General features: G+C 52.1%; 1 protein-coding gene across 1 annotated transcript; it reads left to right on the plus strand.

Annotated features, from left to right (window-relative positions):
• The first annotated feature begins 10115 nt into the window (after window positions 1–10115).
• On the plus strand, window positions 10116–19055 carry LOC130832782 (keratin, type II cytoskeletal 71). The gene is made up of 9 exons (XM_057701592.1): window positions 10116–10562; window positions 12994–13208; window positions 13627–13687; window positions 14202–14297; window positions 14654–14818; window positions 15019–15144; window positions 16562–16782; window positions 17439–17473; window positions 18240–19055. The coding sequence occupies exons 1-9, from the start codon at window positions 10116–10118 to the stop codon at window positions 18449–18451; spliced, it is 1578 nt and encodes a 525-aa protein (XP_057557575.1). The 3' UTR covers window positions 18452–19055.
• The last annotated feature ends 6571 nt before the right edge of the window (window positions 19056–25626 follow it).

A 25626-nucleotide genomic window follows, 5' to 3' on the forward strand; every position in this document is an offset into this window, starting at 1 on the left:
AGCCCTATGGCCCCACTCACCTCAGCTCCTGGGCGAAGAGATGTTCTTGCCGCTGCCGTCGCCGCTGCCTCACCTGAAGATGTCTGCCACACCCCACCCCTCCCCGGAGTCCTAGGACCACCTGTGGTGCATTTGGCCACCCACGCGCACGGTGGCCTGTCTCACTGTCAAGTTCTGACTGGCCTCAACATCTCCCCGTTTTCAGGTCCCATCTGGACTTTGTGACTTCCTTTCTCCCCTGCTGCCTTCAGCTGCTAGGAGGCCTTGGGACACAAGCTATAATTACCTTCTTGGCTCTGGGGAGCTAAGATCATCCCTAGAGAGAAAGGAGAGGAGGGAGGAAGAGGGGGAGGGGAGGGGGGATAATTTTGTTTCGTGCTTGCGTGCAGTCAGCTGTTGTGCAGAGGTTTTCTTCCCCCACCGCATGGAGAGTGAACACAGAGACATGCAACCAGGAGGTGATAGCTGCTCCTGTATATTCAGCACCGACTACTTCCATTACCTCTAATTCTCGTCCAATCATGCAAGGTAGATGCAATCAGCATACTTGGGACAGATGAGAAGCCCGGTTCTCTGAGGGGCTGTGGAGCTTGCTCCCTTCACCCACTGAGTGCCAGGGTGAGGAGTTGAGCCCAGGCCTGGCTGACTCCAGGGTCCACGTGCTTTTGCAAGACTCTGCTGTTTAACAAAGGGAATGTCAAATTCCCCGTTCTTTTGACGAGGGCAGCAGGCTTAAGTTGCCTTTCTGTCAGCAGGTATTTGGTTTATCTTTGGGCCTCTCTCTGGGGCTGTGTCCTGCCTTAGCTTCTGAGTCTCTACTCCTATTGCCAGGAGCTGAGTTTAGTGAGGGGAGTTTGCTCTGTCTCTGGTGGTACCACCCAGCCCAGAAGTCCTGGCTCTTTTTGTAAATATTCCTAAGAATGATGACACCCAGTCCCTCCTTTCCTTGATTGAAGGACTCTGAATTTCTGTCATATGTTCAATAAACTGCTCTTGAGTAATGTCAGAGGGGCATGCCTGTCAGTGTGTCAATATCTCCAAATCGCCCACCCCCAGTGATGGTGTACGGCACCTCGCACATGTGCCCAAGCCTTTTGGGAGCCTGGAGGCTGCTCTGGAGGTGATCTCAGGCTGATGGGAGAAACAGACACACACTTGTACAACTCAGGGAAGGACAGCCCAGTGCAGCAATGCTGAGAAGTGATCAGAATGGAGAAGCTAAGCAAGGAAGGCTTCCTGGAGGAGGAGGAGAGTTTAATCAATAACTAGAAAGATGGGCACGTAGATTCCTGGAGAGACAATTTGAATCACACCATCAAAATAGGTTTGGGTGTAGATTTTGTGTGCTTGTTTTGGTTGGTGGGGGTGCAGGTGGGAGGTCTCAGATTTTCTGAAGTTGATAGTGGATCTAGATGGGTTTCCAAGTCCCTCAGCTTTGGCTGGGCCTTATTCTTGCTGGGCTTAGCAATTTGTAGGCACTCAAAGGAGCTTTACATAACAGACATCCTCAGAGGATGATGTCCCTAGGATCTTTCTGTCCAGCACAAATGTGTTTAAAAGATTTTGGGGGTGGGGGTAGGGCTAAAATCCATACATCTATGGCCATTTTGGTAAGAGTACCAAGACCATTCAATGAAGGAAAAAACAATCTCTTCAACAATTCAATTCCTACATGCAAAAGAGTGAAGTTGGACCTCTATTTCACACCATGTACAAAATTAACTCAAAATGGATTAACAACCTAAATATGAGAACTAAAACCATAAAACTCTTAAAACAAAATGTTTGGCAGTAGATTCTTAGATATGGCACCAAAAACACAGGCAACCAAAGAGAACATAGAGAAACTGGACTTCATCAAAATTAAAAATTTCTATACATCAAAGGACATCACCAAGAAATTGAGAGGACAACTTACAGAATGAGAGAAAATATTTGCAAATCATGTATCTGATTAGGATCTAGTACCCAAAACATACGAAGAACTCTTACAACTCAATAAAAGAAGACAACCGAATTTAAAAACGAGCAAAGGAATTTAGTGAACCTTTCTTCAAAGAAGATATACAAATGGCCAACAAGCACATGAAAGAGATGCTCAGTAGTATTAGTCACCAGGGAAATGCAAATCCAAACCACAAAGGAGTACCACTTCATACCCGCTAGGATGGCTGTAATAAAAAATAATGGAAAATAAAAAGTGTTGGCGAGGTGTGGAGAAATTGGAACATTTGTACATTGCTGGAGGGGCTGTAAAAGGGTTCAGCCACTATGGAAAACATTTGGCCAGTTCCTCAAAAAGTTCAACATAGAAATGTCATATGATTGAGCAATTCCATTTCTGGGTCTACATCCAAAAGAATTGCAAACAGGTGCTTGAACAAATATACGTATGTCATGGTGATAGCAGCAGTGTTCACAGTAGCCAGAGGTGGAAACAACCTGCTATGGTCTGAATGTGTGTCTCCCCCAAATTCATATGTTAAAATCCTAACTCCCAAAGAGGATGGTGTTAGGAGGTGGGGCCTTTAAGGGAGGCGCTCATGTTGTGATGGTGGACCCTCATGAATGGGACTAGTGTTTTAATAAAAGAGACCCCACAGGGCTCCCTGGCTCTTTCCGCCATGTGAGGACAGAGCGAGAAGGGATTGGTTATGAATCAGGAAAATGGTCCCCTCCAGAATGTAACCATGCTGGTGCCTTGACCTTGGACTTCCCAGCCTCCATAACTGTGAGAAAGAAATTGCTGTTTGCTTGTAAGCTGCAAGAATAGTATTTGTTGTAGTAGCCTGAAAGGACTAAGACACAGCCCAAATGACAGTCAATGTCTGAATGGATGAAAAAATTGTGATATATACTTTACGATGGAATATTATTCAGTCATAAAAAGGAAGGAAGTATATGCTATACTGTGGATGAGACTTGAAAACATCCTGCTAAGTAAAAAGAAGCCAGACCCCTAAGGTTACATATTGTATGATTCCATTCATATGGAACGTCCCCCAAGCTTGGTGTAGGAAAGTCATGGAGGTTTGGTGACTGCAGGGATTGGGATAGGAGGGACGGGGAGTACCTGCTACTGGGTTCCGGGTTTCTTTTTGGGGTGATGAAATGCTTGGAACTAGACAGAGGTCGTGGTTGCACAAATTGTGAATGTAATAAATGCCACTGAATTTTTCATTTTAAAATGGTTATGTTATGTGAATCTCACTCAAATAAAAAATAAAATTGTGGGGGGTAGCATAGAAGAGGCCAGAGAAACCATGTCTCTGGAGTTGGATCCCAGCCTTTTCCACCATGTACAAAGAGCAGCCTGGAATACAAATAGGGAGAGCAGTGGGGCCCAATAGGAGAATGGAGATAACTTACCCTCCATTCGATTGGCAGAGGGCAAGCCTGGAGGGTTGGGGGACATCTGTCTTCATCTCTTACTGGTATGTGGTAAATGCTTGGCCCTGAATGCTTGCTCAGTAATTGGAGAATAAGTCACTGAGGCAAAAAAGGATGGTAGTCACAATGTCTGTGCCCTGTCTCCCGGAACCTCCTCCACTCTTTCCTGCCCCTTCTCCCTGGGCCTTTCCTTCAGCCTCTGACCTTCCCATTTTCTGATCTTTGCAAACATCCCCCAAGCTTGGTGTAGTGTGAGGCTTTAACTGATTCATCCAGGTTCATTGGTGGCGAAAGGCTCATGAAAACGGATGCTCTGACCTTGAGAAATCACCTGGTCCATCCTCCTGCCTGTGAGAACGATGTTCTTTCAGAACCAACTAATCAGAACCTCTCCTGCTTTCATGATCTCAGGGATGTTGAAGGAATGAATGAATTTGATTTCCCTCAGCTGGTTTCCCACGGGGAGTCACCACATCCCCCATTATTAAAATAGGATGTAATAAAAACAGGACAATTGGCTCTCACTTGTGTGCCACTCACAGAGGAATGGACACTTGGAGGTCTGAAAGTGAGAGCTAATCTATGATGAGGCCTGTTGTCAGGTGGGCTGTCAGCAGAAACCTGGGCACACAGGCATAGACATGTGCCCATTGGCTCACAGACTCAAGTCTATGGAAGATACTCAAAATACTTAACAACCGGTATAATCAGGCACTAACCCATCACAATAGGTGTCAGCCACAGATAACTGAGACAGCCGTGCCAGTCCCTACTGGCTGGACATCATTCTGCCTAAGTTTGTGTTCACGACCCCCTGCATACGGATGTGGACCCCCAAAAGGCCTCTGGCACGTATGAGAGCACGTGTGTCAGCTGGTGAGCAGTGCTCACAATTCACACCATGAGCCCAGAGCCTGGGACCACGGAGCAGAGAGCATTGCCTGGCCTTGGAGGGACCCGTTAGGCTGGAAGGATGCACACAGCACCTGGGCGATAGGGTTGTGTGCAGAAAGGTGCAGCTGACCTAGGGAGGGCTCGGGGGAGGTTTCTTAGAGGAGGAGTGTCTTGGTTTGTCTTGAAGGATAGGATGAGCCTGCCCTGGTGGGCAGGAGGCTGGAAGAACAGCCCAGGGCATGTCATCAGGGGAAAGCATAACGCGTGTGACAAACATGCAATCATCTCATAAGCACCCCCACCCAAGTCCTGAAATTACATTAATTATCTTCAAAAGAGCAAAGCAGGCTGAGAAGGGGAGTGGGGCGTCAGATCCACTGCCTGGAGAGTCTGGGACAAGAAGAAGAGTGCGGGAGGAGTCAGTGCTGGTGAGCTCAGTTTTCACATCATGTAGGCACCTGCACTGGACATTTGCACATGAGAAAGCCAGGACAGTGTAGAGGCTATAAGCACAGATGGCAGCCAGGCTGCCTGGGCTGAAGCCTGGATCCAATCCTGCCTCAGCTACTCACTAGCTGTGCAACCTCCAGGAAGTGACTTACCTTCCTTGTGCCTCAGTATCTTCATCTGTAAGATGGGGATAATAACAGTACCTGCCTCCCAGGGCCACTGTGAACATTAGATGAGTTAATATATGCATAGTGCTTCGAGCGGTGCCCGGCAGAGCTCGCACTGTGTGTTAGCTATTATCCTTACCATCGTCCTTATTATTTACAAGATGCCTCCCATCCACCTCAGGGAGTAGGTGGAGCAGGTCTTAGTACCCCCCTTTTTAGAGATGTGGAAACAGAGGCTTAGGAATTTGGGAGACCTGCCCATGGTCACATGGCAGGACCAAGACCTGGGTCCTCAGAGTCCTGAGTCCACGTACTTCGCCAGGGGTTTGGGGTGGGGCTGGAGGAAGGAGACGGCCTGCAAAGCTCAAAGGAGACGGTTCCGGCCACGGAGCTGAGCAAGGAGGAAGCAAGGAGGGACTGCCCTGGAAGGCACCCCTCTGGCAGCCATACAGGATGGGAGCAGAGCTGAGTGTCTGGCAGGACTGTCCTCCTCGGGCTTTATATCCTAGCTCCTCTGGGGTGAGCTCACCTTCAGCCTTGCCAGCTGCAAACCTTCTGAACAGCTGTCCTGCCCCCAAATGTGTGGCTCTGATTGTGGTGAAGTCCCCCAAGAACTGTGCCGCATCCAGCTGGCCTGGGGCTGAGCGCCCTGCCTGCCTGAAACTATAGGAGGATGTAGGGGGATGACGAGGGGGACTTGTGGGGGATTCACAGACAACATGCTCACTTCCTGCGTCCATCTGCTGAGGAGGGCTGGCAGGACCGGAGCTGATGTCATCCAAATAGCCCAGCTCATTCTCCCTAATTGGAGACAATTATTTGCTCAGAGAACCACCTGCCCCTTTCTCAGCACCTCCAGCCTCCTCCCCACCCCTGCTCCTACTCACACAGCAGCTAGATTCTGCTTCCTCACACACGTATTGCTCAGGCTCTGTCTGGCTCAAGAGCCCTCAATGGCCCCCTATCGCTCGCCCTGTCACAGCACAGCTTGGGATCTAGCGTTCCCTCCACCCTTGACTCAATCACTCCAGCCTGGGGGGTCTTTTCCTCACAAATGCCCTTCCTCCTGCCAGCCTGAGCTGCTTTCACCACTCCTCACTGACAGTCTACCCAAGCCTTTGTCCCTTAAAAGACTGGAATCTGAACCCTCTCCTCCTCCAGGCAGTCCTTGTGGATTCACTGTCCCCAGGTCTTGCCTCTCCTCTGTGCATTTCCTTTTCCTCTCACCAGCAAATACCTTCTTGGATTGTACTAGATTTTCTTACCCTTCTCCTCCTGAAGCCTTCTCTGGAGGCTCATAGAACCCCTGAACGCTGAGAGTAGGAAGCCAGTGGGTCCTGTCTGAGGCCACGGAATCACACAAAGATGCCAAAGTGATCATTCTCACAGATGTAGACACAAAAATACAAAGAAAGCTGCAAATTATTTGTGCAAATTAAACAAACATTTTTGGTTGTGAAACCAAGAGCCATACAAATGTAATTTATTTAACAAGCGAGTTATATTTTCCTTGAGTGTTCAAGCTAGATGTTCCTGGTAACTTGGGGATTTGATTCTCTGATCTGACACACATCCCCCCACCAATTCATGAGTGAGTAAAACTGCAGCTCAGAGACATCCATACCTGGCCAAGCATTGCTCAGAATTTAATTCCCACCTAGAAAACTGGGTGATCCCGATACTGCGAAGGGCATGAGGGGAAGGTGAAGCTGGGAAGTAGGACAGAGCAGATCACACCTTATCTTTCTCCCCAGCCCGAGAGGTCTACCAAACCCCGGAGACTCTGTCTCTTCCTGCCCCTGTCTCCCCAGATCTCAGTTGAGGCTGGGGCAGGGCCTTTGTAACCTTGGTGAACTGTGGTCCCTCCCTTTTCCCCTCCAGCAAAAACACCAGTAAGCACCCCAGGAACCCCACCTGGGCCCACCCTTCCTGTGGGTGGCCCTGAGTGCCCCTCCATCCTCCTCTGTGTCATCATCCTCATCAACAACACTGGGTGTTTCATTCCTAATGGCGGGTATCTATTTAACTAATTTATGCTAAGGTGTTAATGACTTGTTCATGGCTTGATGAGATGCTTTTCCCAGGGATGCCTGGGTTTGGAGAGATCCAGAAACTAAGTTCTCTGAGGGTAGGATACTTTGTATCCCCTCCCTCCGCGCACTCGCTAGGTGCTCAGTGAGTGTCTGATAAAGGAGCCACATCAATACACTTAATGTTTGAAAAGTGCTTCCTAACAAGCCTGTGCTTAGCAAGCACTGATTAGACAGGGACTGTTATTGTTTCTAATGGAGAATTTTTCATTATCAGAGATGGTCTGAGCAGAGAGATTCCCTGAGACTGGGACCTCTGGGAAGGTCACCCTCTCCCGGTGCCTCAACGGCAGATGACACAGTATGGGAAAGTGCTGACTCAGACATCCTCTCCTCGAGGAGAGGAAGGAGAGAGAGGAGGAGAGGGCAGGCCAGGCCAGTTCCTAAACTCTGCTTTACACTCTACTTTTGGTCATCGATTAACATGTATTGAACATTAAAATATACCAGGCACTTACCAAGGCTTCACATGAATTAACATATGTAATCATCACAACTACACCTGAGAGTTACGACCCCATCTAGAGTTGGGAAGCTGAGGCTTTAAGAGGTGAAGCAGTGCTGGGTGGTGGAATTCAGGCCTTGGGAGCCAGCTCCGGGAGCCTGGGCTCCTACCTGGCGCCATTCCAGGTGGATGCAGGCGCAGAGGCTCCCTGAAGATGCACCAACCCTTCCATTTGGTTGCTGTTGCAACAACTAGTCTGTCCTCTTGCGCCTGGGAAGGGATGCCCAGAGGCTGGTCCTGGGCCCTGAGGGAAGATACAGAGGGAGGGGTCGACTGGGGGCCATGAGACCCTTGCCCTGGCCCCTGGCCCTAGGGAACATGGCAGCCTCCTCATAGGTGTCAATGAACAGAGGTGTCCAGGGCGCAGGAGAGGAGATGGGGCTAAATCCGGGGGTTTAAACAGGATTTTAAAAGAGTGGAAGGATTTGGATCAGAAGGGATGGGGAGAGAGGGTGTTCTAGGCTGGGTAAGAACAGTTTGGCAAAATTTTGGAGGTATTTGAAGATAAGGCCTGTCGGTGTCCTTGGCCGAGCAAGGAGCAGTCAGGAAGGAGGTTGCTGGATGGGACAGAGGCAGGCGGCAGCCGCAGGGACTGGAAGGCTGGGCTGGGGAATGGTCGTGCGCGTCAGAGAAACACACAGCCAGCAAAGCCTTCGAGGGGACCACCCTCATGTGGTTCTAAGAGCTGAGACAGGCCTTTAGTGCTGTACCACGAGCTCCTGGGCAAAAGGCCAGGGAGTGTGTAGTAGAGATTTGCTGAGGGAAAGGGGAGGGATGGAGGAGCGTAGTAGGGGGTGTCTGATCCGGGAACCTTCTACTCTCCTTCCGAAGGAAGCTGACATGACATGTGACACGGCCTTCAGAGGAAGCTCGCGGGAGCTGCCCAGAGAGTCCCTGCGCTTCCAGCTCACACCAAGAACATGCCAAGGGCTGAGGGAGATGGGAGAGTCAGACCTGGGCTACGGGGGCCCAGGAAGACCTCTGGGAAGAGGGCAGGAGGCGGGAACAGCAGAGCAAAAGGGAGAGAGGGAAGGGTGAATGGAAGATGGAGAGGAGGGGTGAGGTGGGATGGAGACAGGAGGTGGGACGAGCGAAGGGAGGGAAAGAGAAATCACGGGGAACCAGGCAGACGAGAGGGCAGGGAGAGGCTGGGGAGGGGCGCACGGGCCAGGTGAGGGGGGAGGGATTCCGGGTCAACCCCCTAAACAAAGCGACAGAGAGCCCCGCACCAGCCTGGAGCCAGAGGCTCCTCCCTCCTGTGGCCACACCCAGCCGAGAGAGAGTCACAGCCCGCGCTCGGGCCCCCAGCAGGGATCTCTGGGTAATAGCAATCTCCAGGGGCAGAGCCGGCCATGGGCAGAGCTGGGGCCCCAGCCGCGGTGACGATCGTGCGGGGGCACCAGGGACCCAGGAGGGGGGACAGCAGGCAGACTCTGGGGCGGGGAGCCCTGGACTGTCTGGAGCAGGACGCACCGTGCTCACTGCGCCACCCCTCTTGGCTAGGCCTGCGCTCCCGGGCAGGGCCTCAGCCAGCCTGCACCCTTGGCTTGCCTGGGTCTGGAGGGAGGCAGCAGGAGTCCAGTCTCACCTTGACAACAGCTTCTTCATTTATATTCTAGACAGATAGTTCCTGACTTCAAGTTTCTCCTAGTCTTACTAGCAAATACACCTTGGAGGAAAGACAGACATGATGGAATGGACCACTTAGGAGGCTTCCTCTGAAACCTCCAGGCCCCAGACCAGCCTCTCTTTGCCGTGTCCATACCTCCTCCCGATTGACTCTGGGAATTTCCCAGCCACCTGCCCAACGCCATCTTCCTCTTCCCTTCTTCATTCTATCCCGTGCTTGAAGGGCTAGACATCCCTTGCACACATCTCTAACTTGCCTTATTTGGGGAGTTTGAGAGAGGAGACGTGTGATGATCTCATTTCTTGGAGAACTTACAGAAGCGCAAGGGCCCCCTGTGTCCAGGGTTGGCTCTGGCCTGGGCTGCTCATGTCCCACGCTACGGGGAGGGTCACTCCACCCCTAATACCCCAGAGAGAGAGCTGCTGTCCTCTGTGGCTTAGAAGAGGCCACCACTGTGGTGTGTCTCAGGGGCTCTGGGGGAGGGATGAACAGCTCAATGAATGGCCCCTTTCCAGGAAAGAGGAGGACACAGCTCTGGGTGAAGCAACCTGCCGTGTCCAGAGCAGTCCATCCGCTCCCACTGGGTCCCCAGGAGAAAGCCCACAACCGAGAGAAGATTCATCAAGATAGGGATGGTGAAAAGCCAGTGACATCCCCCTGGAGAGGCTGGGGCCTGGGGCAAATTGCCCTATGACAGCGGGTTAATTAGATAAGACCCAAATTACATGAGCAAGGCTTGCAAGCCCAGCAATTTGACGGTTTCATGTTGTTTCGGAGGTGGGGAGGCTTGATCTCTGGCTCAGCACACAGAAAATGACTTCTTGCTCCCAGGCAAGCCAAACCCACGAATTAAGCCCTCGACTGGCCAGCCATGAGCCCCAGTGCCAAGCGTATATAAAGGGCACCTGCCAGTCCTCACTGCAACCTGCAGACCGTGTAGGAGTTTGCCTTCGTCCCTTCTGCATCTGAGCTCCGTCTCCACTGGAAGCATGAGCCGCCAATTCACCTGCAAGCCGGGAGCTGCCGCCAAGGGTGGCTTCAGCGGCTGCTCAGCTGTGCTCTCGGGAGGCAGCTCGTCCTCCTACCGTGCAGGGGGCAAAGGGCTCGGCGGGGGCTTCGGGAGCCGGAGCCTCTACAACCTGGGCGGCGTCCGCAGCATCTCCTTCAACGTGGGCAGCGGCAGTGGGAAGAGTGGAGGTTACGGATTTGGCCGGGGCCGGGCCAGCGGCTTTGCTGGCAGCATGTTTGGCAGTGTGGCCCTGGGGCCCGTGTGCCCCACTGTGTGCCCGCCTGGAGGCATCCACCAGGTCACCGTTAACGAGAGCCTCCTGGCCCCCCTCAATGTAGAGCTGGACCCTGAGATCCAGAAAGTGCGCGCTCAGGAGCGGGAGCAGATCAAGGCGTTGAACGACAAATTTGCCTCCTTCATCGACAAGGTGGGTCTGCTAGGACCTGGGGGACCTGTGAACCTCCCTTCTCTTTTCTTCTTGGAACATGAGCTTTTGTTGCAGCAGGAGGGATTGAGGTTAGACGTGAGGAGGAACTTACTGTGGACAGGGTAGGTATTTTCTAACCTCAGAGTGACTGAATTAAGATTTCCTGTGTAGTCTTTCCCAAGAGAAGACAGAGAAGACAGGTCAATCTCGTCTGGCAGAGGCTCATCAGCGTTACTGGCAGGGGCTCCAAAGAGAAGACAGACCCTTGCTTCTTACTTTTGAGGGCTGGCCTGGTGCCCTTGCTGAGCCTGGGCCCAAGCAGGCTGTGTGCAGGGAAAGCCAGTGAGAGGGAGTCTGCCCCCGAATGGCCAGGGGAGCTGTCCTCCTCTTCTCCACTGCAAGCTGACGTTGTCCGCTAGTCATCTGACAGATGCGTTGGGAGCGTCAGCGTGCGGTCATTCGCAGGTGGTGTGGCCACAGCAGCAGTTTCAGTGGGCTAAGAGGCAGAGTAGTGCAGCGGGCAAGAGGTCTCCACAGTGCTCTGAAGTCACACCTGGCTTCCACCTTGGCCCCATCACTTACTAGCTGTGTGACTTTGTGTGGCTAAGCCAGCCGCGTAGCCAGCTGTGTGGACGTGTGGAGAGTGATTCATCCTGTCTGTGCCTCTGTTTCCTCATCTCCACAATGGAAATAATAACCTACCTCTTGGGGGTCATCGTCAGATTCATGAAAGAAAATGCATGTGAAGATCTTGGCACGATGCCTGAGACATACTAAGTACTCCCTAAATGGCCGTTATTGTTATTATTTTTATCTCCGAATCTCCAAGAGCTAGGGGAGGGGTGTTGAGAAGGAGAAGAATCAAAGGTCTGGAAGTGGCCTCAGGGCATCATCCGGTCCAGATAGGCCCTGACTTTCCGTAGATAAGAAATGATTGCTCCCATTTCGTGCTCAGCAAGGCATGGAGGTAACACCGTGCCCTTGGTCATCTCCAGGGGAGGGAGGGAGAGGTTGGACACTTAGCACTGGGGACTGGAGGGCTATGCTGGCTGCATGACAGCCAAGCACCAAGGACAAGTCAGCCCAGGACAAAGCCTGTGTTGTGACGGTCAGTGACCATCAAAGCCTCGCCTCCCCGCAGCTCTGGCCTCTGGCTCGGAGGAGTCCCTGCTGCCTCTACTCGCTTCAGGGGCTGGCGCCGTCTCTGTGGCTTCTTACCTCTAAGCCTTTTCACATCTAGAAGACCAAAGTGTTCTGAGCTTTGAGGGCCAGGGGGATGGGAGTGGACTGCTTCTGGGCTGGACTGGTCAAAACCTCATTAAGGAGTAAAGTCTGGAGACATGGAAAGAAAGACAAACGTGAAGACAGTCACCTCTGTCTGAAACAGGTGGCCTGTCTGGGGTGAGGGGGAAGCAGACTCAAATGCCTGGAGGGTTCCTAAATAATTTTAGTCTCTAGAGGAGTACAATCCCATAGTCCCAGGTAGCCGGAGAAGATGGGTACATTCTATCTGCCATCCAGATGTGTATTGTGGTGTCCTGGGTGTAGGGCTTTCTCTGTGGCCAATGCTCAGACTTATGAATAGACCTGAAAAAGTCAGGACTGGTTAAACCAAACCAAATGCTGGATGGTCTGCTGGAGGCAAGCTGTTTGGTGACCAACCCCATTTCAACACTGAATCCCAGACAGTTCTCTGATGTCCTATGTTTCTGACTTTAAGGAACACAACCTTGTTTAAACAGTAGCTGTGCTCAAATGTGATTAGGGGAAGTCACACAGAAAAAAAAAAAAAAAAAAACCCGAAGAAAAGAGATATATGCAGATCCACTGGCTCTGGTCAGTTTCCTGGCCCAGTGAGGCCACAAGGGCATGAGGAGCTTCCTCTGCCCATCTTGTTCCATGAGCCTTGCTTGCTCTAGGGAAGATGGCTCTGAGGAGCAGGACTAGGGGAGAAGGAAGAAGCCATGAGCGAGAGATGGAGTTGGAGCCTGATGCAGGAATTTAGAACACCATGAAGTTCTTGGCCTATTGAGTCGTGCTGAGCATGAGATGTTAGAAAATGAAGAACAGACTCCCTTCTTCAGAATGGTCAAAAGATGAACTGTTTCGGTGCTTTGAAGCTCACCCCTGCCCTGCGCTGGTTTGACCACAGTGGGTTCAGAGTGATCGGATGCATGGGTTACGGGGACACATGTCTGGGTTCATTTCTGGGTTCCCCCACTTATTAAAGAGTTGGGCCTTGGAAAGAGGCCCAGCTTCTCTATGCCTCAGTTTCCTTTCCACAAAATAGGGTTAATGACACACCCACCTCCTGCAGCTGTTGTGAGGGGCGAAGGAGAAAATGCAGGAGGAGTGCTCTGCACAGCGCACTGGGAGTGACGGGTGTGACTGTTTCCGTGGGGGCTCAACACTTCCGGGTGTTGGGTTCCAGGTGCGGTTCCTGGAGCAGCAGAACCAGGTGCTGGAGACCAAGTGGGAGCTGCTGCAGCAGCTGGACCTGAACAACTGTAAGAACAACCTGGAGCCCATCCTCGAGGGCTACATCGGCAACCTGCGGAAGCGGCTGGAGACGCTGTCCGGGGACCGGGTGAGGCTGGACTCGGAGCTGAGGAGCGTGCGGGACGTGGTGGAGGACTACAAGAAGAGGTGAGCAGGGAGGGACCCCCTGTAACGACTGTCCCTGTCCCTTCTGAGCAGGAGTGGGCAGCTATCCCTGCTTAATGTTTTTGGAGGCAGAGGCAGTGTTCCTTGTCATACCAAGCAGAATCACTGCCAAGAAAACTCTGGGACTTGCTCCTTGCCGCTCCAGCCCGGCACTTAGGACAGATGTGAGATTTCCTACAGGACATTCATGCCACATGGGCCTTCAACCTGGATCTTCAGCGATCTCCTTCCCAAATTGGTGACCATATTCTCTCCTCCAGGAAGCCCTCCTTGCCTGGCTGGCCCTACCAGCCCTGGAGCTGCAGCCCCTCAGCATCTGTGCCCTCGCTCAGGATCTTCCCTGGGCAAGCGAGGGTTCTCAGTGAGACATATTAACTGACTAGCCCTGGCACTCCCACAGGTACGAGGAAGAAATCAACAGGCGGACAGCGGCAGAGAATGAATTTGTGCTGCTCAAGAAGGTGAGGGGTAGGCAGGTCTGGGGTCTGGGACATGCAGGAGCTGAGCCTGCCAGTGTGCTCTGCTTTCAAAGAAAGTGAACTGGTTCAGAAATAGTGAGGGGAAGACGGGGAAAACCACGATACAAGAGTATCCAGAGAAGGGAATAAAAAGGCAGAGAGGATGATGATATTCTTGAGTGTTTAATGGGGTCAGGGTTTGTCCACAGTAAAAAACACTGGAGGAGGGCTCACCGAGGCTCTCCTTGCAGTTGTGGGCCTGGCTTAGATGTCACAGGATGACTGGCAGCAGCCTGGCTGGGCCCCCTTCCTTAGCTGGGCACCCCGTCCCTACTGCCGAGGGAGCCTACTCTCAGGATGTGGCAGGGCTGGGCCTTTTGCTCCTTCCTCCCCTTTCCCGTGAGCCTCCCAAAGAGAAGAGTTGGCTATTTCCCTGTGCAGGGGACCCAGGCTGGGGTGCACGTTGCCTTCTGGGCTGCAGCGGCAGTGACCTGAGGATGGCTGGGCTATCTTTCAGGATGTGGATGCAGCTTATGCCAATAAGGTGGAGCTGCAGGCCAAGGTGGACTCCATGGACCAGGAGATCAAGTTCTTCAAGTGTCTCTATGAAGCCGTGAGTCTGTCTCTCCATTCCACCCCTCCGAGGGCTGCCAGGGGGTCAAACTCTACTCTGAGGCTGGGAGGGGCACCCGGGCCCCTGTTCTCAGGGAGGCCCACTTGCTCAGCCATGTGTCTCCATTTCAGCCCTGAAAGGCTCCTCATCTCCTCTCTGGGTGGGAAGGAAACGGTCCTGGCCTTATCTTCACGGCAGCAGGACTGTCTGGGGCCTGGAGGCACCTCGCTTTGCCCAGAGAGCAACAGCCTTGGTCTGGAGCCTCTAAATTGGCATCACTAGGATTTGCTCACCTTGGGAGGGAGGATGCCGGCCTGTTTCAGTCAAATCCCGAGACCATCCCATTTCCCCTGCAGGAGGTCGCTCAGATCCAGTCCCACATCAGCGACATGTCCGTGGTCCTGTCCATGGACAACAACCGGGACCTGAACCTGGACAGCATCATCGATGAGGTCCGCGCCCAATATGAGGAGATCGCCCTAAAGAGCAAGGCGGAGGCCGAGGCACTGTACCAGACCAAGGTGAGCTGGGCTGAGGCCAGGCCGGAGAGGGCAAGCCCAGTAGGCATGAGAGCTGGGCCAGATCATTCCCAGAGCAGAGGCAATGTCCAGTTAAATGTCCAGCACGGCCTGCCCCCATGACATCACCAACTCTAAGCCACCATGCACTCCCACGACATGCTCATCATCCCCATGCATGGCTCTGTGCTTTGGGTCCCCAGTTCCAGGAGCTGCAGCTGGCGGCCGGCCGGCATGGGGATGACCTCAAAAACACGAAGAACGAGATCTCGGAGCTCACCCGGCTCATCCAGAGAATCCGCTCAGAGATTGAGAATGTGAAGAAGCAGGTGAGGCAGCTGGTTGCCTTTGTGTGGGGCAGATGGGCATAACTGGAAGGGGGACAAGTGGGCCTAGGGTATGAGCCTCCCAATCTCTGCCCAGGAGAGGAAAGGGACCAAAGAGGTCACTGGGTCAAACACTTAGAGCAGGCGTCCCTGGGGCATCTCACCTGCTGCTCACTCCAAGGACCTCTGCTTTGAAGCCTCCTCTCCTGGGAAGCCTTCTCTCATCCCCCAGGGTGGGCTAGGACCACAGCCTTCTGCCCCTCCTGCCCCAATCAATGTGCTCTCTTGGCACCTGTGTCTCGCCTGTACTTGTCAGCCTTCTGTAGTTGCCTGACACCTGCCTGTCCCTTCTTCCCCTGGACCAGAGGGAGACAGGGAGCTGGCTGTTTGCTCCCATTGTTTTCCCAGCATCTAGTATAGTGCCTGACACAGAGTAGCCGCTTAATACACATTTGTTGATTAAGGGATTGGGGAGAAGTGGGCTCAGAGAGCACCCCTTCAAGTTCCTTCTGCGGGTATTTATTAAGGCCTTGCTCAGGGCTGCTCCTGGGAACACAGGCTGCAGTCTCAGCTTTAGTAGGTGGGGAGACAAGATGCTCATATATATTAACAATAGCAGCATCTCCTGTCATTTTATCACACTGAATCCTCACAAAGACGCTGCGAGGCAAGCGTTAACCGTTGTTACAGTTGAGGAAACTGGGGCTCAGAGAGGTTAAGTGGGTTGCATAGCAGTAAGTGGTGGAGCTGTGATCTGCACCAAGGTATCCTGACTCCCGGTCCAGTGCTCCTTCCACTCTCCCACGGGTTTTAACAGTAGCTCTGGGACATTGGGCAAGTTACTTGTCCCCACTACACAGGGTGTTTTGAGAACTGGGTGAGCCAAGTTACGTAAAAGGCATGCGTAAGGCTGAGCGCAGTGCCGGGTGTACCGTAAACACTTGGGAAATAATAGTTGGTGCTGGGACCTCTCCTTCCCCATCCCCTCACCTGTGACCGCATGCACCTTGGCAGCCACTGTCATTGTGCCTGCAATACCACATTCCAGTGATTTCTCCTCCCAGACTTTAAACAGCTCACGAGCGGAAGCCGAGCTTACTCCTACTCATTTTGTATCCTCAGTGCAGGGTGGTCAAATAAATGACTTTGCAAGGACCTGAGTGGTGCTGAATCGGCCATCATCTCAGGGGGGCAGGATGCACTATTTTTCATCCCTACCAGTGTCTAAACACAAGAGAGTGGAGATAACGCTCAGGAAGCACTGGCCAACCCCAGACGGGGCTCCAGCTAGGAGAAGAACAGGGGGTTTAAAGGGCGGAGGTGGGCATCTCTGCTCCAGAATCAAAGAATGAGTGGGACTTGGATGTGGATGATTCCAGTGAGCGCTTCCAGCTTCCAACCTCTCCAATTCCCCTTTGAGGCTTCCAACCTGGAGACGGCCATCGCCGACGCTGAGCAGCGCGGGGACAACGCCCTGAAGGACGCCCGGGCCAAGCTGGACGAGCTGGAGGCCGCCCTGCACCAGGCCAAAGAGGAGCTGGCCAGGATGATGCACGAGTACCAGGAACTCATGAGCCTGAAGCTGGCCCTGGACATGGAGATCGCCACCTACCGCAAGCTGCTGGAGAGCGAGGAGTGCCGGTGAGGGGACGATGTTCTGGCAGGAAGGCCCCAGGGGTTTGGGAAGGACCAAAGGAGATAGCCTAACACACCTTAATCCAGAAAAGATGAGTTGTTGGGAAGTGAAGGGGGTGTGATGCTAGGAATAATGATGGAATTAATGATACTTACCCAGACACGCGTTCTTACTGTGCTATGTGGATTGGTTCATTCAATCCTCACAACTTCCCTGCATGTACCTGGGCACACTCCCCACCCTGCACCCCAAAAACCATTCGCGTGTTAGGCCTTCTTGTTCTATCTTCTTTGATTGTCCAGGTACAAGATGAGCTTGTGAGTGATATCCCAGGGCAGCCACGCCAGCATCCCCAATGTTCTTGGGAGAAGGAAAGGCTCGACGCCTGGGAGGCTGACCCATGGGAGGTGTTCATGCTGCCCCCACACCCACACCTCATGAAAACTGCTGTTTGACTTGAATTTTTGCCTGGTTACCCCAAAGATTCAGGGGTGGCCCCCATAGTTTCTCGGGCTCTGCTTGTGCCAAAGGAGCCCTGAAGTTCCCATAGGTGCCTATTGAGTTCAGAAAGCCACATTAGGCTGGTGGGAGTCCTAGCTTTGAGGTTAATAGATTGTGGGCTGATTGATTGCTTAGTCTTGTTTTATTTCTCCCCTAACAGGATGTCGGGAGAATTTCCCTCCCCTGTCAGCATCTGTAAGTACTTGTAAGCTTGGACCTAACATTGTAGAATCTGTGGACTTGAAGGGGCCTTAGTTACACCCTGTGTGTGGAGATAAGCAATCTGTGGACCAGGGAGGGGAAAACTTTGCCTGAGGTCACACAGCCAGATGGCAGGGCATGGCCAGCAATCAGGCCTCCTGACTCCCAGCCCAGGGGTCCTTCCTCCTTATCACTCTGTCTCTCTGTTCTCAGGGGATGCCAGCTAGGAAGGCTATCACCATGGTGATGGGGAAACAAAGGACATGGTGTAAGAAAATGCATATGGTGTGTGTGAGGCCTGGGGAGCCAGGCTGTACGTTATGATCAGACCTGGGCTGGGGAATTGGTAAATGGGGGACCTTGGAGGTCAAGCTAACAGTGTTAGATCTCTGGATTTCTCATCAGAGAAGACAGATGGCAGGAGAGCGAGCTTGGAAGCTGAGAAATTTAGAAAAAAGACTAATAGAAGAGGCAGGGGATTCGGAATGACAGGGGGGTCCATCAATACCTGGACCAAAGAGGTGGACCTCTGAGAGATAAGAATCAGCCAGATTTGGCATAAGCCGGGCAAGCCAAGGGCAGCGCGATGAGGAAGCTGACTCTGAGATGTTTTCCCCAGTGGGGAGGGGGTCAGCTGTGGTTGGCTCCCCCACCAAACCCATTGCTCCAAGAAGAGCCGCACCTGTACTGGGGAAAGGTGGCCTCCCCGGCCCCGCCCCAGCTGTGCCTGCGAGGTGCTGACGCCGCCCTCCCCCTGCAGCCATCATCAGCAGCACCAGTGGTAGCGGTGGCCGTGGCTTCCAGCCCAGCTCAGTCAGCGGAGGCTACGTGGCCAACAGCAGCAGCTGCATCTCTGGCGTGTGCAGCGCCCGCGGTGGGGAGGCCCGGAGCCGGAGCAGCACCGCCGACTACAAGGATGCCCTGGGGAAGGGCTCCAGCCTGAGTGCCCCCTCCAAGAAAGCCAGTCGGTAGAGAGGGCTGCCTTCCCGCCATCCCCGTGTCCTGGCTCTGGCTCCCACATGCGCTCTCCCCAGCCCGCTCTCAGCCCCACCCCCACCCTGGCGGTCCTGCTCTTGTACCTCCGGTGCTGGTCTCAGCCACACACTTCTCCCAACCTGTGTCTTCCTGAACCTGGACAGGTGTGTATGACTAAGCATGGTGAGATTCCTCCCCACACACGCTGGGGTTCACCTACTTGGCTGTGGTCCCCAAGCCATGCCACCAGCTCCCAGCCTCCTGTCCTCTGCACAGCCTCTGGCCCAGTTGCTAATTACTCTGTCTGGCTCCGTGGGTCTCAGACCGAGGCCCCCATCTCCCACTGGGGCCTTTATCCCAGCTCCTGCCTATGGTGGGAGCTGACTGTGTTCAGGAAAAGGAGGGCTGAAGGACAAACATCCAAGCGAGGCCATCCCTGTCACCCTGGCTGGCTCACGGCTCATTCTGAGTGGACCAAGTACAACTCAGGGGCTCTTTCTTAGGTCTCCTGCACCCACAAGCGGAGAAGAGGAGGCCCGTTCATTTCTCCTTTCTTCTTAAAGACCCTCCCACTGCATCCTCAATAAACAGCACGATCTGATGGCTTGGTCTCTGAGTAGTCAATGTGTGCGCACGGACCTCCGTTCAGGTGCTCATGTGAGCAGACACCACACGCTCACACGGACACACACACGACACCACTGCATATGGCCTGTGCAGCCTGTATTTTCAGGTGAATCTTTTCTGTAGAGCAGAAAAAGAAGACTCTCTCAGAGCACACACAGCAGAGGGGCTGGGAGCACTGTTGGGGTTGCAGGGAGAAGTGTGGAGCAGAGTTTGGGAAGAGGGCAGGAGAAGGCAAAGGGTAGTGGGTGGGGCTTAGGGCAAGGCCACGGGGCGGGCTTGGACCCCCCACCACCCAGGAGGTAACCAGATCCTCTGGGCTGCCCTCAACCAGGAAGTCAACACAACCATTCAGCAGGTGTGGGTGGAGGAGGGCAAGCAGATCAAGACTCAGAAGCAAGTTTTTTTTTTTTTTTTTTCTGTGGGGGCCTCAGGAGAGTCAGAATATCTCAATAACACTAGAGAAAAAAATGATGTGCTAGGTGCAGGGCAGCTTGCAGCTTTTCTCTTTCTCTCTCAGTAACCTCCATTTTTTAGAAATTATGGAATTTAAAAAATAAATTATTTATTTATTGGCTGCATTGGGTCTTCATTGCTGAGCATAGGCTTTCTCTAGCTGCCACGAGCAGGGGGCTATTCTTTGTTGTGGTGCACGAGCTTCTCATTGCAGTGGCTTCTCTTGTTGTGGAGCATGGGCTGTGGGTGCCTGGGCTTCAGCAGTTGCGGCACCTGCATTGGCAGGCGGATTTTTTTTTTTTAAGAAATTTTATTGAGATACAGTTAGCAGACAATAAACAGCATATATTTAGAGTGTACACTATTGGTATCCCAATCTCCCAATTCATTCCCCCCCAACCCTCCCCGCATTCCCGATTTGGTGTTCATATGTTTGTTCTCTACATCTGTGTCTCTATTTCTGCCTTGCATTTCCTCTTTCATAGTTGTTAGCATTTGCCGTATGTATTCAGGTGCTCCTATATTGGGTGCATAGATATTTATGATTGTTATTTCCTCTTCTTGGATGGATCCCTTGATCTTTATATAATGTCCTTTCTTGTCTCTTGTAACATGTTTTATTTTAAAGTCTATTTTATCTGATATGAGTATTGCTACTCCAGCTTTCTTTTGATTTTCACTTACATGGAATATTTTTTCCATCCCCTCACTTTCAGTCTGTATGTGTCCCTAGCTCTGAAGTGGGTCTCTTGTAGACAGTATATATATGGGTCTTGTTTTTGTATTCATTCAGCCAGTCTGTGTCTTTTGGTTGGTGCATTTAGTCCATTTACATTCAAGTTAATTATTGATATGTATGTTCCTATTACCATTTTCTTAATTGTTTTGTTGTTGTTTTTGTAGGTCCTTTTCTTCTCTTATGTTTCCCTCTTAGAGAAGTTCCTTTAGCATTTGTTGTAGGGCTGGTTTGGTGGTGCTGAATTCTCTTAGCTGTTGCTTGTCTGTAAAGCTTTTAATTTCTCCCTCGAATCTGAATGAGATCCTTGCTGGGTAGAGTATTCTTGGTTGTAGGTTCTTCCCTTTCATCACTTGAAATATATCATGCCACTCCCTTCTGGCTTGCAGAGTTTCTGCTGAGAAATCAGCTGTTAACCTTGTGGGAGTTCCCTTGTATGGTATTTGTCGTTTTTCCCTTGTTGCTTTTAGTAACTTTTCTCTGTCTTTAATTTTTGTCAATTTGACTACTATATGTCTTGGCATGTTTCTCCTTCAGTTTATCCTGCCTGGGACTCTCTGTGCTTCCTGGACTTGGGTAGCCATTTCCTTTCCCATGTTAGGGAAGTTTTCAACTATAATCTCTTCCAGTATTTTCCCAGGTCCTTTCTCTCTCTCTTCTCCTTCTGGGACCCCTATAATGCGAATGTTGTTGTGTTTAACGTTGTCCCAGAGATCTCTTAGGCTGTCTTCAGTTCTTTTCATTCTTTTTTCTTTATTCTTTTCCACATCAGTGATTATCACCTTTCTGTCTTCCAGGTCACTTATTCACCCTTCTGCCTCAGTTAATCTGCTATTGCTTCCTTCTAGTGTATTTTTCATTTCAGTTATTGTGTTGCATATCTCTGTTTGTTTGCTCTTTAATTCTTCTAGGTCTTTGGTAAACTTTTCTTGCAACTTTTTGATCTTTGCATCCAGTCTTTTTTCAAAGTCCTGGATCATCTTTACCATCATTATTCTGAATTCTTTTTCTGGAAAGGTGCCTATCTCCTCTTCCTTTAGTTGTTCTTCTGGGGTTTTATCCTGCCCCTTCATCTGATACAAAGTCCTCTGCTTTTTCATTTTCTCTGTCTTTCTGTGGCTGTGGTTTTCAGTTCCACAAGACGAAATACTGCTGATACTGCTTGATTCTGCTGTCTGCCCTCTTGTCAGAAGCAAGTTTTGCTTCCCCAGTTGACAAGGTGAGGCTGGAGAGAGAGAGAGAGAGAGAGAGAGAGAGAGAGTGTGTGTGTGTGGGGGGGGTGGGTGGGTGTGTGTGTGTGTATGTTTCCAGAACTGGGTTGAGACATTGCCATTTTCTCACACACCTGCTGCCCCTGCCACCCTATTCCCTTTGCAGCAGTAAGGATGGAGGCGGGATAGCAGAAAGAACTTACCACTTGAGAGGCTTAAAAGAAATGCTAGATTCTCAAATGTGGGGATGGAGGCTGCTTCTCTGGATGCTGCCGTTTCATCACCCAGGTTTGGGGGGAGGGAGTGAAGGACTCTCCCATGTCCCTTTGTACCCCAGGGGTCTCCTGGGTGGGCAGGGTGATTCTGGGTCTGGATCTGCTTTGCAGAACAGCTGGAGACTGAGTGGAGCTTCTAGCGGTAGGCAGTCGGGAGCCCCATACTGAGGCCCGAGGTCGGGACCTGAGTTCCCAGCTTGGCAGGTCTGAGGGTGAGAGGGCTGGGCTGGATGTTCATTACAGACCAGATAGGACTTGGTGGATGGTTTAGGGAATACGAGAGGGCTCTGGGGAAGGGACTAAGGACAGTGACTAGCAAGCAGGGGAGCTACTGTGTTACATGAGTCTGTGTGGCCTTGGATTGTGGCTGCTAAGAGCAATGGTTCTTTACGTGGGCTGAAAAATAACCTGGGAACTTTAAAAAATGATGATGCCTGAGCCTCTATTCCAAACCAACTAAGTCAGGCTACAGGAGTGGGGCCTACGTTTCATTGGTATCTTTTGAAGGTTAGTGAAGTGGTTCTATGGAGTGGCCAGAGCTGAGAACCACTGACCTACGGTGTGGCCTTAACCACCCAGAGGGGAAGAGTGGTGTGATCCATTAGTAATGCCTGCCAAGGCTGCAGGTGAAGGAAGTCATGGCACACGATGCTCTCTCTCATTGGTGCCCACCTGCGGCTTCACAGTTTACCAAGTACCTTCACACCCACTGTCTGAACAGCACTGAGAGTGAGGGAAGGCTTCTGTTGCCATTTTACAAACAAAAAAATTGAGGCTCAGGTCCTCCTCAACCACCCTGGGTGGAGGAGACCCCAAAGGTATATCCCGTCCCTTGCCTGCCTAAGTGTAAGGGGTGAGTGGAGAGTGGGGGCAGTGCTTCAGCTCCAGTGCCTGAGTCTGGACAGGAGTTTGTCCTTGGCAGTGCTGCCACCTGCCTGCTACCCCCTTCTGGCAGGTGCCAGGAGGAGATCGACCACAGGGTCAAGGTGGAAGAGGGCTTGGTGCTGCCCTGACTACTTGCAAGACCCCAGTGACCTGATGTGGGGGGCCCCTCTGTGCCGCACAGCAGGAATTACTCTATTTATTTCACCAGGGAAGGAATTGAGACCCAGGGAGGGGCAAGGGTCTCATCTAAGGTCACCTAGGTTGTCAGGGGTGGAGCCAGGCTCAGACCCCAAAGCGCTGTGCTCTTTCCAACACACCCATGGCAGGATGACATTGATTTCTAACATGGGTGAGGGGGTTGTGCCCTGGAGGTGGGGAGGTTAGGGACCTGTGTAGCCTCGGGAGCAGAGGGGATGCTGGACAGTCATAGAGGGGAGAGCACTTCACAGCCTTCCATGGCGTCAGTGGGCGGAGGAGTGCAGGTGGGCCTGTGGCCAATCAGGGAGGCTGGCGGGGTGGGCAGCAGAGGGGGAGGCAGGGTAGAGGCTGTCTGGGGAAGCAGAAAGTACATCACGTGTAGCCAGTTGCTATTCCCCACTCAAGTCTCTGCTCCCTGAAGCCCAGGAGGAGCAGAGGGAAGGGACAGGGTCTCTGGAGACATTAGAGGCAGAGGGCAGCAGGTGCAGGTTCACTGTAACAGGGATGAGGCCCATGTGGAGGGACTTTCAGTGGGGCTGGAGGCTCAGATGGAAGGGCTGTGCAGGAGACCCGCTTCCCAGGGGTCCCATCGGGGCTGGCCCTGGGGGTCAGAGTTGTGACTGAGCTGGTTCTGGTCTCTCCCTGGATGACACCGGGCTGAGGGTGCCCTTGGAGTTGACGTGGCCTGGTTGTCCTCTGCTGCTGAGCTGTTTCCGTCTCTCCCATCCCCCAGGATCACATGTCATGCCCATTTCCCACTCACACGTGCCAAAACTGAACCTCAGAAGGGAAAGTGATGGAGCCCGGCCTGGGCGGCTGACTCCAAATCCGTTGCTCCTGGAGGGTTCCTACCTGTCATAACAATTCCTGCTGGATCCCCAAACCCAGCTGGTGTGAGGACCAACAGTGCAAAGTCCTGGTCACATGAACCCAGAGTATGAAGTGTGCCCTAAGTCAGGGAGTTCCTCACGCTGCTGTTCACGAGAGCTCCTGCTGGCCTGGGGCTGAGCTTCCCCCAACCTTGCAGGAGGGGACCAACAGGCCTGGGCTTCAGTGACATCCATGTTCCTGTCCATGGGCATCAGGCAGCTCGTGGACTTGGCAACATCATCCCAGTAGGAGAGTACGATCTGGAGGAGGGAGGTACAGGCCCTGGAAGACCTGGGGACCCTGCAGGGCTTTCTGGCTGGGCTCCCTCTGCCTTCTGAGAGCTCCAGGTCAAAGGTCTGTAATGCTGAAATCCAGGCTTAAAAGACCTCAGAGCAGGAAGCTTAATAAAAATTGGGCAGGGAGATTCAGGGAAATGGGATCTCTCTTGACCTTCTGAGTGGGCTCCTATGGATTTGGGCGTGGGCTGAATTCCTGGGGTGCTTGCTCTAGGTATTGAGTCCCTGAGAATAAGAGATGGGAAGTGGGGGCAACCGTGCAGTGAGGACCGTGTGAACCATTACTGGAGCTGTTTGAGAACAGACTCTGCAAACAACTCTTGATCAGTATAACAGGTGACTTGAGAATTGGATAGATGGTTTGACTAGACCAGTGATTCTCAAACTTTCATTTACATATCAATCTTCTGGGAATTTTGTTAAAATGCACCTTATGCTTCAGTAGGCCTAGCTGGGGCCTAAGAGTCTGCATTTCTACCGAGCTCACAGGTGAAGCTCATGCTGGTTGTCCTTGGACCTCGCTTTGAGTGGCAAAGGCCTTGATGACATTCAAGGTCCCTTCTAACCTGAGAGCATTTAATGCTCTAATAACTGAACTGTTTCCACCCCAGTTAGGCTACTAATTCCCAACAGGAGATTTCACAGAGAGAGCCAAGCCCAGAGTAAAGGGATGAAGGGCATTTGTATCCAGAACAGTGTTTTCAGATTTGACCTCTGTTTTCCTTTTCAGCTTCAACATTGGAACTTTGTTAAGTTTCTGTATGGTGGGACAAGTGCATCTGGGCAGTTGGGTATTCTCTTTTTTAAAATTTTTTTTAAATTAAAATTTTTTTTTTTAGTTTTGGCTGCTGAGGGTCTTTGTTGCAGTGCACAGGCTCTTTGTTGCATTGCACGGGCTTCTCTAGTTGTGGTGCGTGGGCTCTAGGGCACACAAGGTCAGTAATTGCAGCGCGTGGGCTTCTCTCTAGTTGCAATGCATGGGCTTAGTTGCCCCACGGCATGTGGGATCTTAGTTTCCCAACCAGGGATCAAACCCATGTTCCCTGCATTGGAAAGAGGATTCTTAACCACTGGACCACCCCGGAAGTCCCAGTTGGGCATTTTCCCTAGGGGCTGGGACTCTTCTCAGGGAGAGGAGAGGGGAAGCATCACCAGGGGCCAGCTTGGAGGCTGCCCACCATGGTGACTGTGGGGAGGGGATGGATAAGAGTCCAGGGAGACATTGAGATGTCTAGCTTAGGTGACTAGGCAGCAATGCCATTTACAGGGAAAGGGAATATAGGAAGAAGACTGGGTTCTGAAAAGAAGACGTGGAGTTCAGGTTTGGAGAAGCTGAGCTGGAGGTGCCGGTAGTACAGTCAAGTGGAGATGTCCAGTAAGTGGTTGAATAAAAAAAGATCAGGGCTGGGATTCAGATTTGGAAAGCATCAGAATTTGGGGACAGAGAGGACACCCAGAGAGACAATTAGAGGGTCTAAGACAGAGCCCTGGGGCAGAGGGAGAGGGGTCCAACAAAGGAGACTGAGGAGGAGTGAGAGAGAGAGAGGTGCAGAACAGGAGAGGGCATTCAGGAACCAAGAAAGGAAGAATTCTTAGGAACAAGGAAAGGATAAAGGAGGCA

Source organism: Hippopotamus amphibius, chromosome 12, assembly GCF_030028045.1.
Source record: "Hippopotamus amphibius kiboko isolate mHipAmp2 chromosome 12, mHipAmp2.hap2, whole genome shotgun sequence".
In the NCBI taxonomy this organism is placed as follows: domain Eukaryota; kingdom Metazoa; phylum Chordata; class Mammalia; order Artiodactyla; family Hippopotamidae; genus Hippopotamus; species Hippopotamus amphibius.